This window comes from Symsagittifera roscoffensis, chromosome 2 (genome assembly GCF_963678635.1).
Source record: "Symsagittifera roscoffensis chromosome 2, txSymRosc1.1, whole genome shotgun sequence".
NCBI classification, from domain to species: domain Eukaryota; kingdom Metazoa; phylum Xenacoelomorpha; order Acoela; family Convolutidae; genus Symsagittifera; species Symsagittifera roscoffensis.
The window spans coordinates 19,925,187-19,939,650 of NC_087063.1; the positions used below are offsets into that span (position 1 = coordinate 19,925,187).

Consider the following 14,464-nt stretch of genomic DNA (forward strand, 5'->3'; position numbering starts at 1 on the left):
ACTTTGCGAGTACTCTAAATACGGCGGCTATAACGGCGTTGCCTGAAGAAGTCAATGGAAAAAACCGTCTCGATTCGGAAAAGAAGTTAAAGTCTAATCTATATCTTTGTATCGGAGACGAGGCGCAACGGATATTCAAAGCACGAAAACCAACGGTTAACATTAAGCCAAAACCGACGGTAGGGGGCGAAAAGTCATGCTTCGACACAGCGAAATCAGTTTCATCCAATGAGAATGAAAGAAAAGACGAATATGCAAATATTCACCGTGAGCACGAACGCTCAATAGAGGGCGTGTTTACATGCAACCGGCGGTTAACCAATCAGCGTCGAGATATTTGCATACCGGCAGAAATATGCAAATACCAAAGAACGAGATTCAGACTTTGTTCTTATTGCTTAAATTACAGTTGCAAGCATAAAAAATTGATCAAATACTATCGAAACCCTTCCAGTTCAACTAATTACAACAGCAAGCCTTCTACGTTGAAAATTTACAGTTGCAAACCACCCATCGTACAAGATTACAGTGAAGAGCCACTTACTTTGAAGAATTCCAATAGCAAAGATTACAGTGAAAAGCCATTTAATTTAAAAAATTACAGTAGCAAAACCCTAATTCGGAATAACTGGAGTAACCCAATCTATAAAAATATGAGCAATTCGCCTGAGAAAAATGATCCTCCAACTTCGGCCATAGTCAACACATCAACTAATTTGGGAAATGTGAATCTAAACGTTGTACTGAACCGCCTAAATCAACCTCCTAGCGTTAGTTCGGATTCCGATATCAAAATGATACCACCCGAAAAACTTGATAATAAACAGACTAATTCTAAAAAACTAAAAACAATTATATCTTTTCCACACCAGTTCCCTGGTTTGTCTTACCCACTCGTTCAAAATGAAAAATGGATCTACTCTATAGTAAAATAGTGAAGAAAATTGAACACCCGGAAGTTTTGAATTTAAAATTGATTGAAGCAAACATTGAAAAAGACCCAATTATGAAAACCATCAGAGATAACATCAGAGACAAAAACCCACGAGCAAAGGAGATTATTACAAGATTAGGAAAATACTACGCCCAGCATTACAACGATTTCGCAGTACGTGAGAATTGCCTGTAGATGGACGGCCAGTTAGCAATACCGAAGGATCTATCATCAGCAAATTTGAACCGCCTACATTACAACCATCATGGGCGGGACAAAATGTTCGCTGCCGCAAAGGACGTGTGGATTCCCCTGATGCGTCGAAATATCGCGGCCACAGCAAAATACTGCAAAAGTTGCTTAGAGGCAGGTAAAAACCTTAAACCGGACATTCCGAAAAGTGACATGGGGGAAACGTATGTTCCTAAGGAACCAAATGATTTAGTCCAATTAGATTTCTGGGGTCCAGTAAATTATGTAAGGGGTCGGTAAAAGTATGTACTTGTAGCAGTAGATACCTTCTCGCATTGGCCGTCGGCGTATGTTTGTTCAAGCAATAAATCAAAAAATGTATTGAAGTTCCTAAGGAAGTACATAAATACTCATGGACACCCAAGCAAGTTGCACATGGATCAAGCCACGGGGTTTTTCTCTAATGAAATTCAAAATTTCTGTAACTACGAATGTATCGAACTTATTAAATTTCCGGTTAGGGATCATCGCGCGACAGGAATGGTTGAACGGACTATTGGGTCGATAAAAAATTACGTGTTAACTTATCTTCAGGAAAATAAAAACTACTAAGTTTGGAGCAATGATATCCCGTGCGCTTAGTGCATTACGTTTTGTGCCACATTCTAAAACTAAATTAACGCCTTTCGAAGCATACCATGGCCGAGAAGCAAATACGGCATTGCGAAATTTAACGATAAAGCCGTCATTGAGAAACTTAAATTGGAACAATGTTGTTAACCAAAAGTTATCTTGTTTAGACAAGGGGGGAAACCTCCCGGAAGTTGAACTCACCCTAGATTGGGAGAAGAGAAGTGATTTAGTGTACGCCCCTCAAAATAGGAAAGCTCCGATCATTTTGGATGATGATGTGGTAGCGGATCCCAAGGCTCCGGAAGTTGTTGACCCCAAGGAATTAAGTCCACCCAAAACTCCAACATGGCTTAAAAAGCACAAACAAATTCCACGACCGTATATCAGAGGACTGGGAAGACGGATCCGAAGGACCCAAGAAGGTATAAATGTTTGCCATTAAAAATTGAAAAATTGACTAAGCATACGGTGCAAATGGAAAAAGGGTCGTTACTAAGGCGGAGTGGTGTGTCTTTTAGATCGGCGGCTGAAGAAAGCCTAATTGAGAGTAGACGCGAAGAGTGCACCCCAGGACCGAGTAGAAATGTACATAGTCCCCCTTTCTCAAGCGAATCCAACAAGTATAAGCGAAAAGCCGAGAAGGAACGAACCGCAATGGAAAATGCAAGAAGATCGACGAAACAACGGATAGTGGAATACAGTGCGGACGAGAGCGAGCACGACGACGACGAAGATAGTGAGTGGAAAATCGAGTGAAGTGAACCAATTATAGGTGCGGCGGACGAAGGAAAGGATGTACCGTCGGTTAGGGAGAATTCACCACGACCCGTCGGTGGAAAACGAAATGAAAACCATTGTGAAACAGCGGCGAGGAAATCAACACGACAGAGACACGGAGTTGACAAAATGGGGGGGGGTTATGATCCACCGAATAGAACACAAATGAGGAAACTGACAAGAAAAGAGAAAAATAAACCTTAAGAGAGGTTCGGCGGGTGAGAAAACTCAAAGTAAACTAAAACTTAACTAGTACATTTATACAATACCAAATAGTAACAAAAAGTTGATAAATTTTATCTACGCTCTAAAATTTATTTGTGGTTGCCCGAATGAGATAGGGACCAGTTTTGAGTTTATGTAAGTGCTATCAATTGTTCTAGATAGACACCAGTTTGAGTTTATGTAAGTGCTATCAATTCTTCTTTCTGTCTGGGGACCTGCTGTCTTGACCTTGCGATCTCTAATGTCCGATGGGATCTGAAATAAAAGAGCTCAGTAAGATTTCGATTTGATGCCTAACAGTTTGTCTACAATACAAATTATTAACAACCTTTTTGATTTTCTAAACTTACGACTTTAACAGGAGATTCCCAATACATGGCTGAAAGTTCCTTCTTGATCGTCTCACAATTATTTTCCGCAACACTTCATTGTACAGGCTGTGTAATTTCATGGCTAGCCAATCTAGTCTAAGAGGTAAGTACTTCAAAGCCTGATTGTCATTTTCTCTTCTTCTGTCGAAGTAAAACGTGAATGTTGTTCGGGTAACTGACCTGATTGAAATCCATACAACAGAAACGTTTATCACCAAATTCCATACAAAAAAGCTTATCATACAATTCCTTGAATAAGTTCTATAGAAAAAAAATGTTTTTCATGTTGTATGATAAGCATTTTTCTTAACTTTTTTTAGAAATCCTTCCAAAAAGGTTTTTAGGTAAAATTAAATGAGCTCAGATCGGATTTCAATTGAACAAGAACATAATAATCATCAAAATCTCAACTTTTTGAACAGCAAATGGTTATTGAACAATGCAACTTCGTGTATAAAAACTGTATGAAACTCATTTTTCTATGAAAAAAACTGAAAAACTGAAGAAAATTCCCATTTTAGTTCCCATTTTAGTAGCTAAAACAATTTTTCGAATTTTTGCTTATAACGTAGTCCGGGCACATTCCTTTTTATACTGTAGAAAAAGAATCAGTACCGAGAAATTTTTTTTACTTGTGACCTGAAATGCTTTATATCTAATCTAAATTCCTGGTCAGAATTTTTTTTGAAATGTTTGAATAAAGCAGAATTTTTTTAAAAATCCTAATTTCCCATCTTATTTGTGATCAGAAAGTCTTAATGAAAACTAATAGTCTTACCAATCTAATGCAAAGTAACACTTGTTATAACAAGTGTTAATTTGCAGTGTATTGCAACTGTTATTGTGTATACTCGAATCATGTGTGTTTATCTCGTTGCCGTTGAGCAATGAACTGATTTCTGATTAATTCTTTCCATGAAACTTTTTCTTTCTAAACTAGAAAAGTAATAGATTATTTTTGCACAGAAAACAAGCGAAAATTTGGCAAGACATACTATATAAAAACTCTATCTCGAAAAACAGCCTCCGTTGAGTACGGATTCACATTCTTAAATCATTAGTCAATTCACATTAAATTTTTAGTTTTAACTTTTGAAATCGAAGTATATTTTTTTTGCACGGAAACGAAATGAAAAAGCATAAAATTAGTGCCATAGCCAATCTAAATACACCCAGGGTGTTCAAAACGCTTAAAACTTTCAATTGTTTCATACATTTTTTTCTATAGCGCCCGGGCTGAGGTATTCGACTCACGATTGTCCGTTTTTGACTTTTTCAGTCGAATGATGTCCGATTGCGACTTTTTGTTAGTCTCTACCGGACATTTTTTACTTTATTCGACTTTGCTTGACTATACCGGACATTGTTTGAATCTGTTTGACTTTACCGGACTTTGTTCGACTTTACCGGATACTGTTCGATTTAGTTCCACTTTATTCGACTTCATCGGAAAATTTTTCTTGATACCGTGAATTAATAGAACCGTCCTAATTTACGACGAAATTCGGACATAATTTGACCGTTTTTGTCAAATTATGTGTCAAAAACCTCAGCCTGCGTTCATTTAATTCTTAATCGCAATTCAGTTCGGCAAATAAGGAGTTTTAAAGAATAAATTATCATCTATTGCAACATCACCACTTTAAATTCGTTAATCACTGTTATTATTTTCGATATAATTTTACATTTATATCACATAAATCATTCATTCCCTTATGAAATTGCCGTTATGATAGTTGTTGAATCGATTGAGCAAAGATAAAGATCGCAGGCTCTTTTCCAGTTTCCTACCCGGCTTTAATATAAGTCAAAACTGTTCGAAAATTGTTGTAGAAATTTGTTTATCTGTTCACGCTGACAATTTTAATGCAGTTTATAATTAAAAAAAGTCATTTTAAACTGATATATTGCATTTTAGAAGAAATCACAAGCGATACCTGGAAACGAGCCAGACCACAGACTAACAAAAAATCGATATAAACTTTGAGAGCTTTGCGTTAACTGTCTATTTTCGTGATGGCAGGATATTGATAGTAGCGTCTACATGAACTAATTTAACGGGCTCTGCTTTGATTATTTCGTCCATAGTCTGAGATGATTCCTCAAGAGTACTATGTCTATACTCGGTTGACTTTCCCAGGTCTAGAATACCGGTTGGAACCAAGTCAGCCATTATCATAGAAGGAGACATGGCTGGTGGTTCTTTGCCAGACATGGAATTTATTTCAGTTGCGATGGCTGGTTCTTCAGTTGTCATCGGAGGAGAGTCAGCCATTATCATAGAAGGTGCCATGGCTGGTGGTTCTTTGCCAGACATGGAATTTATTTCAGTTGCCATGGCTGGCTCTTTAGTTGTCATCGGAGGAAAGTCAGCCATTATCATAGAAGGTGCCATGGGTGGTATTTCACCAGGCATTAAATTCATGTCTGTTGCCATGGTCGGTTCTTCAGTTGTCATCGGAGGAAAGTCAGCCATTATCATAGAAGGTGCCATGGCTGGTGCTTCGCCAGACATAGAACTTATTTCAGTTGTCATGGCTGGTTCTTCAGTCGTCATCGGAGGAATGTCAGCCATTATCATAGAAGGTGCCATGGCTGGTGCTTCGCCAGACATGAAATTCATGTCAGTTGCCATGGCTGGTTCTTCAGTTGTTATCGGAGGAATATCTGCCATTATCATAGAAGGTACTATGGCTGGTGCTTCGCCAGACATAGAGCTTATTTCAGTTGTCATGGCTGGTTCTTCAGTCGTCATCGGAGGAATGTCAGCCATTATCATAGCAGGTGCCATGGCTGGTGCTTCGCCAGACATGAAATTCATGTCAGTTGCGATGGCTGGTTCTTCAGTTGTCATCGGAGGAATGTCAGCCTTTATCATAGAAGGTGCCATGGCTGGTGCTTCGCCAGACATGGAACTTATGTCACTTGCCATGACTGGTTCTTCAGTTGTCATCGGAGGAATGTCAGCCATTATCATAGAAGGTGCCATGGCTGGTGCTTCGCCAGACATAGAACTTATTTCAGTTGTCATGGCTGGTTCTTCAGTCGTCATCGGAGGAATGTCAGCCATTATCATAGCAGGTGCCATGGCTGGTGCTTCGCCAGACATGAAATTCATGTCAGTTGCCATGGCTGGTTCTTCAGTTGTTATCGGAGGAATATCTGCCATTATCATAGAAGGTACCATGGCTGGTGCTTCGCCAGACATAGAACTTATGTCACTTGCCATGGCTGGTTCTTCAGTTGTCATCGGAGGAATGTCAGCCATTATCATAGAAGGTGCCATGGCTGGTGCTTCGCCAGGCATGAAATTCATGTCAGTTGCGATGGCTGGTTCTTCAGTTGTCATCGGAGGAATGTCAGCGATCATCATAGAAGGTACCATGGCTGGTGCTTCGCCAGACATAGAACTTATGTCACTTGCCATGGCTGGTTCTTCAGTTGTCATCGGAGGAATGTCAGCCATTATCATAGAAGGTGCCATGGCTGAAGCTTCGCCAGGCATGAAATTCATGTCCGTCGCCATGTCTGGTTTTTCAGGTGTCATCGGAGCAATATCAGCCATCTCCATAGATGGAGTCATGGCTGGTACTTCGCCAGACAAGGATTTCATGTCAGTGGCCATGATTGGGCCTTGAGTTGTCATCGGACTCGGGCCAGCCATTTTTATAGGAGGAGACATGGCTGGTACTTCGCCAGACAAGGATTTCATGTCAGATGCCATGACTGGGTCTACAGTTGTCATCGGACGCGGGTCAGCCATTAACATAGAATGAGACATGGCTTGTGCTTCGCCAGACATAGAACTTATTTCAGTTGTCATGGCTGGTTCTTCAGTTGTCATCGGAGGAATGTCAGCGATCATCATAGAAGGTGCCATGGCTGAAGCTTCGCCAGGCATGAAATTCATGTCCGTCGCCATGTCTGGTTCTTCAGTTGTCATCGGAGCCATATCAGGCATCTTCATAGAAGGAGACGTGGCTGGTGCTTCGCCAGACATAGATTTCATAACAGTTACCATAGCTGGCTCTTCGGTTGTCAAAGAAAGCAGTTCAGCCATCATTGCAGAAGGAGCCATTGCTGGTGCTTCGCCAGTTAAAGATTTCCAGTCAGTTGCCATGCCTTGTTCTTCAGTTGTCATCAGAGACATGTCAGCCATAATGATAGAAGGAGCCGTGGTTTGCACTTCTCCGGGCAAGGATTTCAAGTCAGTAGCTGTAGCTGGTTCTTTGCTTGTCATGGGAGGCATGACAATCATCATGGTTGAAGGTGCCATGGCTGACACTTCACTTAGCCTAGATTCCATAGCAGTTGTTGTGGCCGGTTTTTCTGTTGTCATCAGAGGAATGTCAGTTATCATTGAAGGAGCAATGCCTGCTAGTTCACCTGGCATGGCTTCCTCGTCAGTTCTCATGGAAAGATTTTGTGTTGTCATTATAGAACTCATCCATGATTTTTCAGTTGTCGGCGTTGCGGGATATTGCAGGATTTTTATGGCATCGTCAATGACTTCTTCGGCACTGTTCATTATATCTGCTGCTTCAGACATAAAACCAGCTGGCTCTGTTGCCGAGTCTTCTGGCAAAACTATGGAATCAGCTGTGGAATCAGGTTCATAAAGCACTGAAGGTTCCGAAAATTTTGTCGTTGGATTGATGAATACTTTTTCTGAAGTTGTTAGAATCGTGGTTGTTCCAGCGTAACCAGTTTCAGGGAGTTCACTATTAAGATTGTTCGGCAGTTCTTCACTTAGTGATTCTATTGGGTCTATAATAGATTCAACTGGGTTGTTGTCTTGGCTTAGCGGATTCTCGTCGGGGGTACTATACTGCATTGCAGGCGCTACTTCTGGAGTGTTCTCTTGGCTCACAGGCATCGCATCCGGCATGTCATTTTGAATCATAGGCACTGCATCTGGTATCATGTTTTCTTGAACCATAGGCATTGTATCCAGCATGTCGTTTTGAATCATAGGAGATGGATCTGGCATCAGGTTATCCTGAGCCATAGGCACTGCCTCTGGCGTCATGTCTTCCTGAATCATAAGCATTGGATCTGGAATGTCGTTTTGAATAACAGGAGCTTCCTGTATGTTATCCAGAACCACAGGGTCTGAATCCTGCAATTCATCCTGAATCAGAGGTGTTGCATCATTGTTGCCTTGAACCATAAGTGGAACTTCTGGAGAGTCGTTTTGAACAACTGGAGTTTCACCTGGTACTACGATATCTTGTAAGTAAGGCGGAGGAACGGCTTCCGTTGTAATGACATCCTGGATTATTGGAGCAACATCTGGACCATTTGATATCTCGACAAGAGGTTCTAACACGTCGTCTTCCCCCTCCTCACCAAAACCGAGGATTGCATCATCGTCTTTGTAAAGGTCACCAGAGCTTTCAGGGATTTCACCGCTGATAAAAATGTCTTCATCTTCTATACCACTAAGCAAAAGATCTTCCTCAATATCTCCGCTAAAAACTGCGTCATCTTCAAACATTCCACTCATGGTGTCATCGTCTAGTTCGCCAATCATCATGTCATCATCCTCGAGGTCTAGATTGATCATGAAGTCGTTTTCCATGTCTCCGCTGAGCATGGCCTCTTCTATCGGATCCCCACTAATCATGATGTCATCATCTAAGTCTCCGCTGAATATGACGTCATCTTCCAGATCTCCGCTCATCATGACGTCATCTTGCTCATTCATGATCTTTTTGACATCGCCACTCAAGGTCACGTTTTCCTCAACCTCGTCCTCAAATAGACCAACGTCTTCGTCGGGTTCAAATCCATCCCCACTCGGGATTACTTCATCGCGGTCAATGCCTGATCCAAAATTGATAGGGGACGCCTGTAAAATTATATATCAGGTAAAACCAGAATATAACAACTGAAGATGCAATGTAAACAAAGCTTTGTGATAATTGTATCAATCATCAGAATTTAAAGGGACTTACACGATTCGGACACAAGCACTAACCTAGGATTTTTTTGTCAGGAAAATCCCAAACACAATTTTATCGAGCTTTTTAACTGAAAGTGACCAAATTTAATAATCAAACCCCCTCTAGACTCCAATGTTCCAAAAGTTTCTGTGCAGCATGACAGCAAAACAGGTTGCAAAAACATTTGAAAAGTGAAAGTTTTGACCAAAATGTTGTGTTTTTCCATCGCGTGGTCCCCCATAAAATATAGTGAATATCGATACCGAAGGCGTTTTTTGAGAAAACTTTTAGAATTGGTCAACGACCAAAGTTGGATGTCGTTGTAAAAAAAACGTCCAAAAGGGGGGACCCTTTGGGCGGCCAGAGGATCGATTGCTTTAAAGGTGTAAGGAGTCCAACTCCCCCCCCCCTCCCCAACCAATCCGCTACTGTGCGGGTATGTTTCTGTTCACTGAACATCAGGTCCCAAAAATGAGGGTCAGACGTCGTTAGTAGGTATATTATTCAAAAATTGAATCATGAAGCGACGTGAATCGACGTCAATTACGTTGAATTAACGTATTTATTTTAAGCAGAAGGGTGTTTGTTACTTGTTCAATATTTTGTAAAAGTATGTTAATCATATTCAATCTTATTTGAAAACAAAACAGTAAGATAATTTTTTTCGGCTCCCAATAAAACTCATTTTACGCTTTGTTTCAAGTTTCAAATTGAGGAAAACTATATCCTTTTTGAAAACCTAAAAATAATGCTTTTTTTCAGACAACGAATTTAAAAATTTTGTTTTTGAACTTTCTGTTCGCTTTCTGACTATTTGAATTACAATTTCTCCTTGAAAGTTCTCCTTTAAATCATCAATATATTTACCTGATTAAGAGCACTTAGAAGTGCCGTGATAATAAGGAAAATAAGGGTCTGTTTCATCGTTTCGAAGAAAAATTAAAATAAAATTAACTCGAAAAACGAGCGGAAAGATATCCTGACAACAAATTTGACCACGCTATCTGATGTTTGTTCTGCGGAAAAAAATCCCGATAACGATATAAATTAGTGGAATGAAAAACTTGTGTTCCAATTAAGAATTTTGCTTTGTTGTTTGTTAAAAAACTGGCATTTTATGGGATCAGTGAAGCAGGGAAATCACACATGTGACAAAAATATCCAGATGTTGATGATTTTTAAAGTTTTTTAGAGGAATTTAAGAATTTTGGTACAAAATGGTGCTTGAAACTAAGAACGACTTTTTATCCCGTTCTTTTTTGATCACGCACGGATAAAAACTCAGTCGAGCATTTTTTGTTGAATATTTGGACAATTACATTTCAATATTTTCGATTTTCCTAAGCCAACATTTTCAAATGTCAACGCAAAAATCTGCTCTTTATTCAGACTAACTCTGTATTTTTTTTTTCAAATAATTGGTCAGGTTGATCGATAATTGATAATTTTTTTTGCCGATATTTTTGGAATTCTTTTTAACAGATAAAGCACCTGTAGTTATTTGGTCAAGATGATTCTAAGCAGTGGACTAATTTGTAATTCTAATTTTCGCATTCACTAACTTAAATTAATATCCTTGCAACAACTGTAAACCTGACTGCTAGTTGCTCGTTAGTTTTTTCTGTTGACTCGTCTTCGAAAGTCGGCAAGAACAATCTTCAGCGGAACTTAGAGGTAATCTCATATGCATACCCCGATTCAGCAAAAATTGTTTCTGAAAAAAAAGAATCATTGTAGTATCTCGAAATATTACACTAGAAAATAATATGGTTTGTGCTTATCGCAGAGGATCTATCGACGACAGTGCAGACTGCCTAAAGGTTTCTAGGATCTACTTGATAATCTCCCCTTATCGTATCTTTTCTAATTCTAACGTGGGGGGGGGTGGGTGCGGAGATAAGATAGCTCAATAGATCCTTTTCCAACCACTTGAAAATATTTTGAATGCTATTAAGTCATGAGCCAGGTTTCTATTAAAAATTAAAAAATTACGTTTTCAGGATTAAGTATAAAATTTACAAAGCGCGCATAAATTGGTCTATAGCATCTTTTCGAATTTCGGATTTCTTTTTGACTTTGAGTCTAAATCTTCAATGGGGCATAAAAATTTTTGTTGAAAACTATTATTTCGATTGCAAAAAAAATGACTAAAAACACACGAAGCATGACTTTTCGTTTTCTACAAAATTCGGAACAATTACGCACTAAAAATGCAATCTCCAAAACTTCAAAAGGTTATAGAACTTCAGGATTTAAATTTTTTCTCATTTTTTTTTCAAATATTATTTTTTTGTTAAGTTTAAATCGAAACAGAAACAAGATGCTGTGACTACATTTTCAAGCCAGAATGCTGTGACTACATTTTTTTTTTTCATTTTATCTCCCCACTCGCTAAGTAAAACACGAAGAGATGGCTTAGCTAATCCTTATATTGATACCAAGTTATTTGCCTAAAATCAATTAGTAACGATTTAATCCGCCGCTCACTCGTGCTATAATAACCCAATAAATCGCGCGTTAATTATACCAAATTGGCCAAATTAAATGATAATTTTCAAATCCCCACAAATTTACAAAAAGTAACTGGAGGTAAACTTATTTTACATTTGAGCTCCATACAATGAAATTTTTAACTGACAAATAAAATGTCAAAAAAAACATTGTTAAAAGTCGAATATTGAATGAACAAAAATTTATCCGAAACCTAAATATTCCTCACTATCTTCAAAAGTCAAAATTTATTGGGGTTATATTGATTCCTAATTAGTAAAAAAAAGTTTTCCGAATTCCATGTAAAATCAAACAAAACTGCTCGTATCAGGACAGAGCCCATAATGTTCCCACTGCCTTTAACTGCTCTCGAATAGTTTTTGATAATTAAAAACTGACTACCTATGAATATTTGGGTAAGTGCCTAAACTTGACTTGTTTATGGGGAAAAATCAGACCAATGCGCTTGCCTCAATTCAGTTCGGAACGATTTAATAGCCCGCAATAGATTGCACGCGTAAGCAATGCGCTTTTTATTCCAGCATCAAAGAATAAAACGAGCAATTTGGATAGCCTCGTGCCAGGTTCATAGAGCGGTGTGCGCACACGGTGAGGCCCTCTCGTAGATCCAGAAGTCCCTCTTCCGAGTGAGCACAAATTCTTTTGGAAATAGGTCTTAAAAAACCACCCCGAGCATATATATTTCTCACTTTTTCGAACTTTTGAACACCAAACTCGTCATTTCCAACTTTCGCACCGAAACCTCAATAAAATTTTAGCTCTACTTTGATTTGTTCTTGTCTACTAAACTTACGCTAGTTGCTTTTTCATACATTTTCCACTAAAACAAATTTGTGTTTGTATTTTGCTTGCTAATTCAGTTAAAAAATGATTTTATTTTAAATAAGATCACTAAAAAGTTTCTTTTCTAAGTACCTTGTTCCGATAATACTTTCTAACAACAAACTTTCATAAGCAATGAAATAGATATTCAACAAAATGCGTAGGATTATCGCTTTTCGTTATCTAAGACATTTTTTTCAGTTTCAATTTTAATTTTTTGAAAAATGATCTAGTTTCTAGTTTTCACACTTATTTTAATTAAAACGCAAGATTTGAAAAAATGGCAGTGATAACTCGATTTCACAAAATGGAACAAAAATCAAATGCTGAAAAGTGAAAAAGCAAAATTTGCAATCAAACATTCTCTAAACATTTCCATATTGTGATTCGTAATTTTCCTGTCATGTAGTCTGAAAAGAAATGAAAAAATCCATACTTATTTTTCTCAACACTGAAAACGGTGTTTCCGAAATCCTAGTGATGGACAAACACAACCAAAAATATGTTAATGAAAAAAATTATGGCGTAGGCTGTTTTCGTTTCTCCTGATTTTTCTACTTCAATGAAAGCTCGCAGAGCGGTCAGTTAAGGAGTGGCGAGATTCAGATGATCATGATATCGAATCCGAATTATGAACATTTTTTCGAATCCCAATGATGACCATTTTTGGAATCTCAATCTTGACATTTATTGGGAATCCCAATCATGACCATTTTTTGGAATCCCAAAAATGACCAACAGGGTTTTAATACTGTTGGTCATTATACCTGTTGGTGATTACATGATAAAACCCTGTTGGTCATTATTGGGGTTCCAAAAAATGGCCATGATTGGGATTCCAAAAACGGTACTGATTGATATTCTAAAAAATGGTCATGATTGAGATTCCAAAAAATGGTCATGATTGGGATTCCAAATCATGATCATCGTGATCATCTGAGCCACTCCTTAACTGACCGTTCTGCGATCTTTCCTTGAGGTAGAAAAATCAGGAGAAACGAAAAAACCCTACGCCATAGTTTTTTTTCAATGACACGTTTTTGATAGAAAAAGGCTGTGATAATTTTTTCATGATTTTTCTCCAATCACTGAAAGGGGGATATGATCAACTTTGGTCAATTTTCATTTGTAAGTAGCCATTTTTGACGTGACTTTCATTATTTTATTCATCTGAAAAGTACCGATGTCCTGAGTTCAAATTTTTAAAAAAAAAATTTTTTTTACCTGATCTTTTTTCGTGGGATAAGATTTGCTATAATTAACGCTGTTTCGTGCTATTTGAGCGTAAGCGGCGAACTAAATTGTGCCAATTTGAATTGAGGCAAGCAATTTGCTCTTATTGAAAACGTTACTAGACTCAAAATATATCACTTTTCACCATACATAGCGTGATGGGGGGGGGTAAAATCAAGAAAAAATTGAGAAAAAAAAAACAAAATTTTTGATTTTTTTTCAGATAATTTTTTATCAATTTTTGACATAAACAGTTTTTTAATTGGCAGCCGGGACATTCAGGGCTTTGTCGCCCAGCTACGAGCAGTCTTCTCCTACTTTTTGGACAATAAAGCATTTCGCAGGATTTAAAGATTTGTGTTGACTCTTCAAAAATAATTGTAAATCAGCAGATTTTTTAAGCTTGAAAGAAATTCTATATAACAGAACAAACTATGTACAATATATACATTTTATATTCAAAAATATAGCGCTCCAAATATTGGAACGAAGTTATCATTTTAGTTTCCGAAATAAGTCGATATTTTAAATTTAAAATTTTCGTAAGTGCGAGTAAGTTTGTGAGCATGTCATATTTCTTAATCGTCCAGTTGACACAAGAGGGCGACTCCTCTATTGACCCAGTGAAACTCCGGCTGTTTAGAAGGAAGTTGCATGTACATGACGAAATTAGTCGAGTGGCCTAAAACAGATCATAACGAGTCTTAGAAAACAGTCCAAATTTTTTGCGCAGGGTTTTTATTATGAGCCAAGGGGAAGTGGACGTCAATTCTTTCCCTTTCATTCGGTCTAATCAGGGTGTATAAGAAATGAAATTAATT

At 38.1% G+C, this 14,464-nt stretch overlaps 2 protein-coding genes across 2 annotated transcripts in view; both read right to left on the reverse strand.

Moving 5' to 3' along the window:
• Nucleotides 1-4,731: 4,731 nt before the first annotated feature.
• On the reverse strand, nt 4,732-10,213 carry LOC134839132 (calphotin-like). Its single transcript, XM_063854575.1, has 2 exons — nt 9,945-10,213; nt 4,732-8,983 (listed from the first exon to the last, which is right to left on the reverse strand). The coding sequence occupies exons 1-2, from the start codon at nt 9,999-10,001 to the stop codon at nt 5,138-5,140; spliced, it is 3,903 nt and encodes a 1,300-aa protein (XP_063710645.1). The 5' UTR covers nt 10,002-10,213; the 3' UTR covers nt 4,732-5,137.
• A 3,808-nt stretch (nt 10,214-14,021) lies between these two features.
• Nucleotides 14,022-14,464, reverse strand: part of LOC134839094 (dynein axonemal heavy chain 3-like) — a 71,458-nt gene continuing 71,015 nt past the window's right edge. The window contains exon 66 of the mRNA XM_063854522.1: nt 14,022-14,325. Coding sequence (XP_063710592.1) covers nt 14,222-14,325 — 104 coding nt within the window. The 3' untranslated portion in view covers nt 14,022-14,221. The remainder of the gene's footprint in view (nt 14,326-14,464) is intronic.

Excerpts from the sequence above, each read along its gene's own strand:
- LOC134839132 (XM_063854575.1), bottom strand. The coding sequence starts at position 10,001 with ATGAAACAGACCCTTATTTTCCTTATTATCACGGCACTTCTAAGTGCT. Across the intron at positions 8,984-9,944 it reads TTCTAAGTGCTCTTAATCAG|GCGTCCCCTATCAATTTTGG; the intron begins GTAAATATATTG and ends ATAATTTTACAG.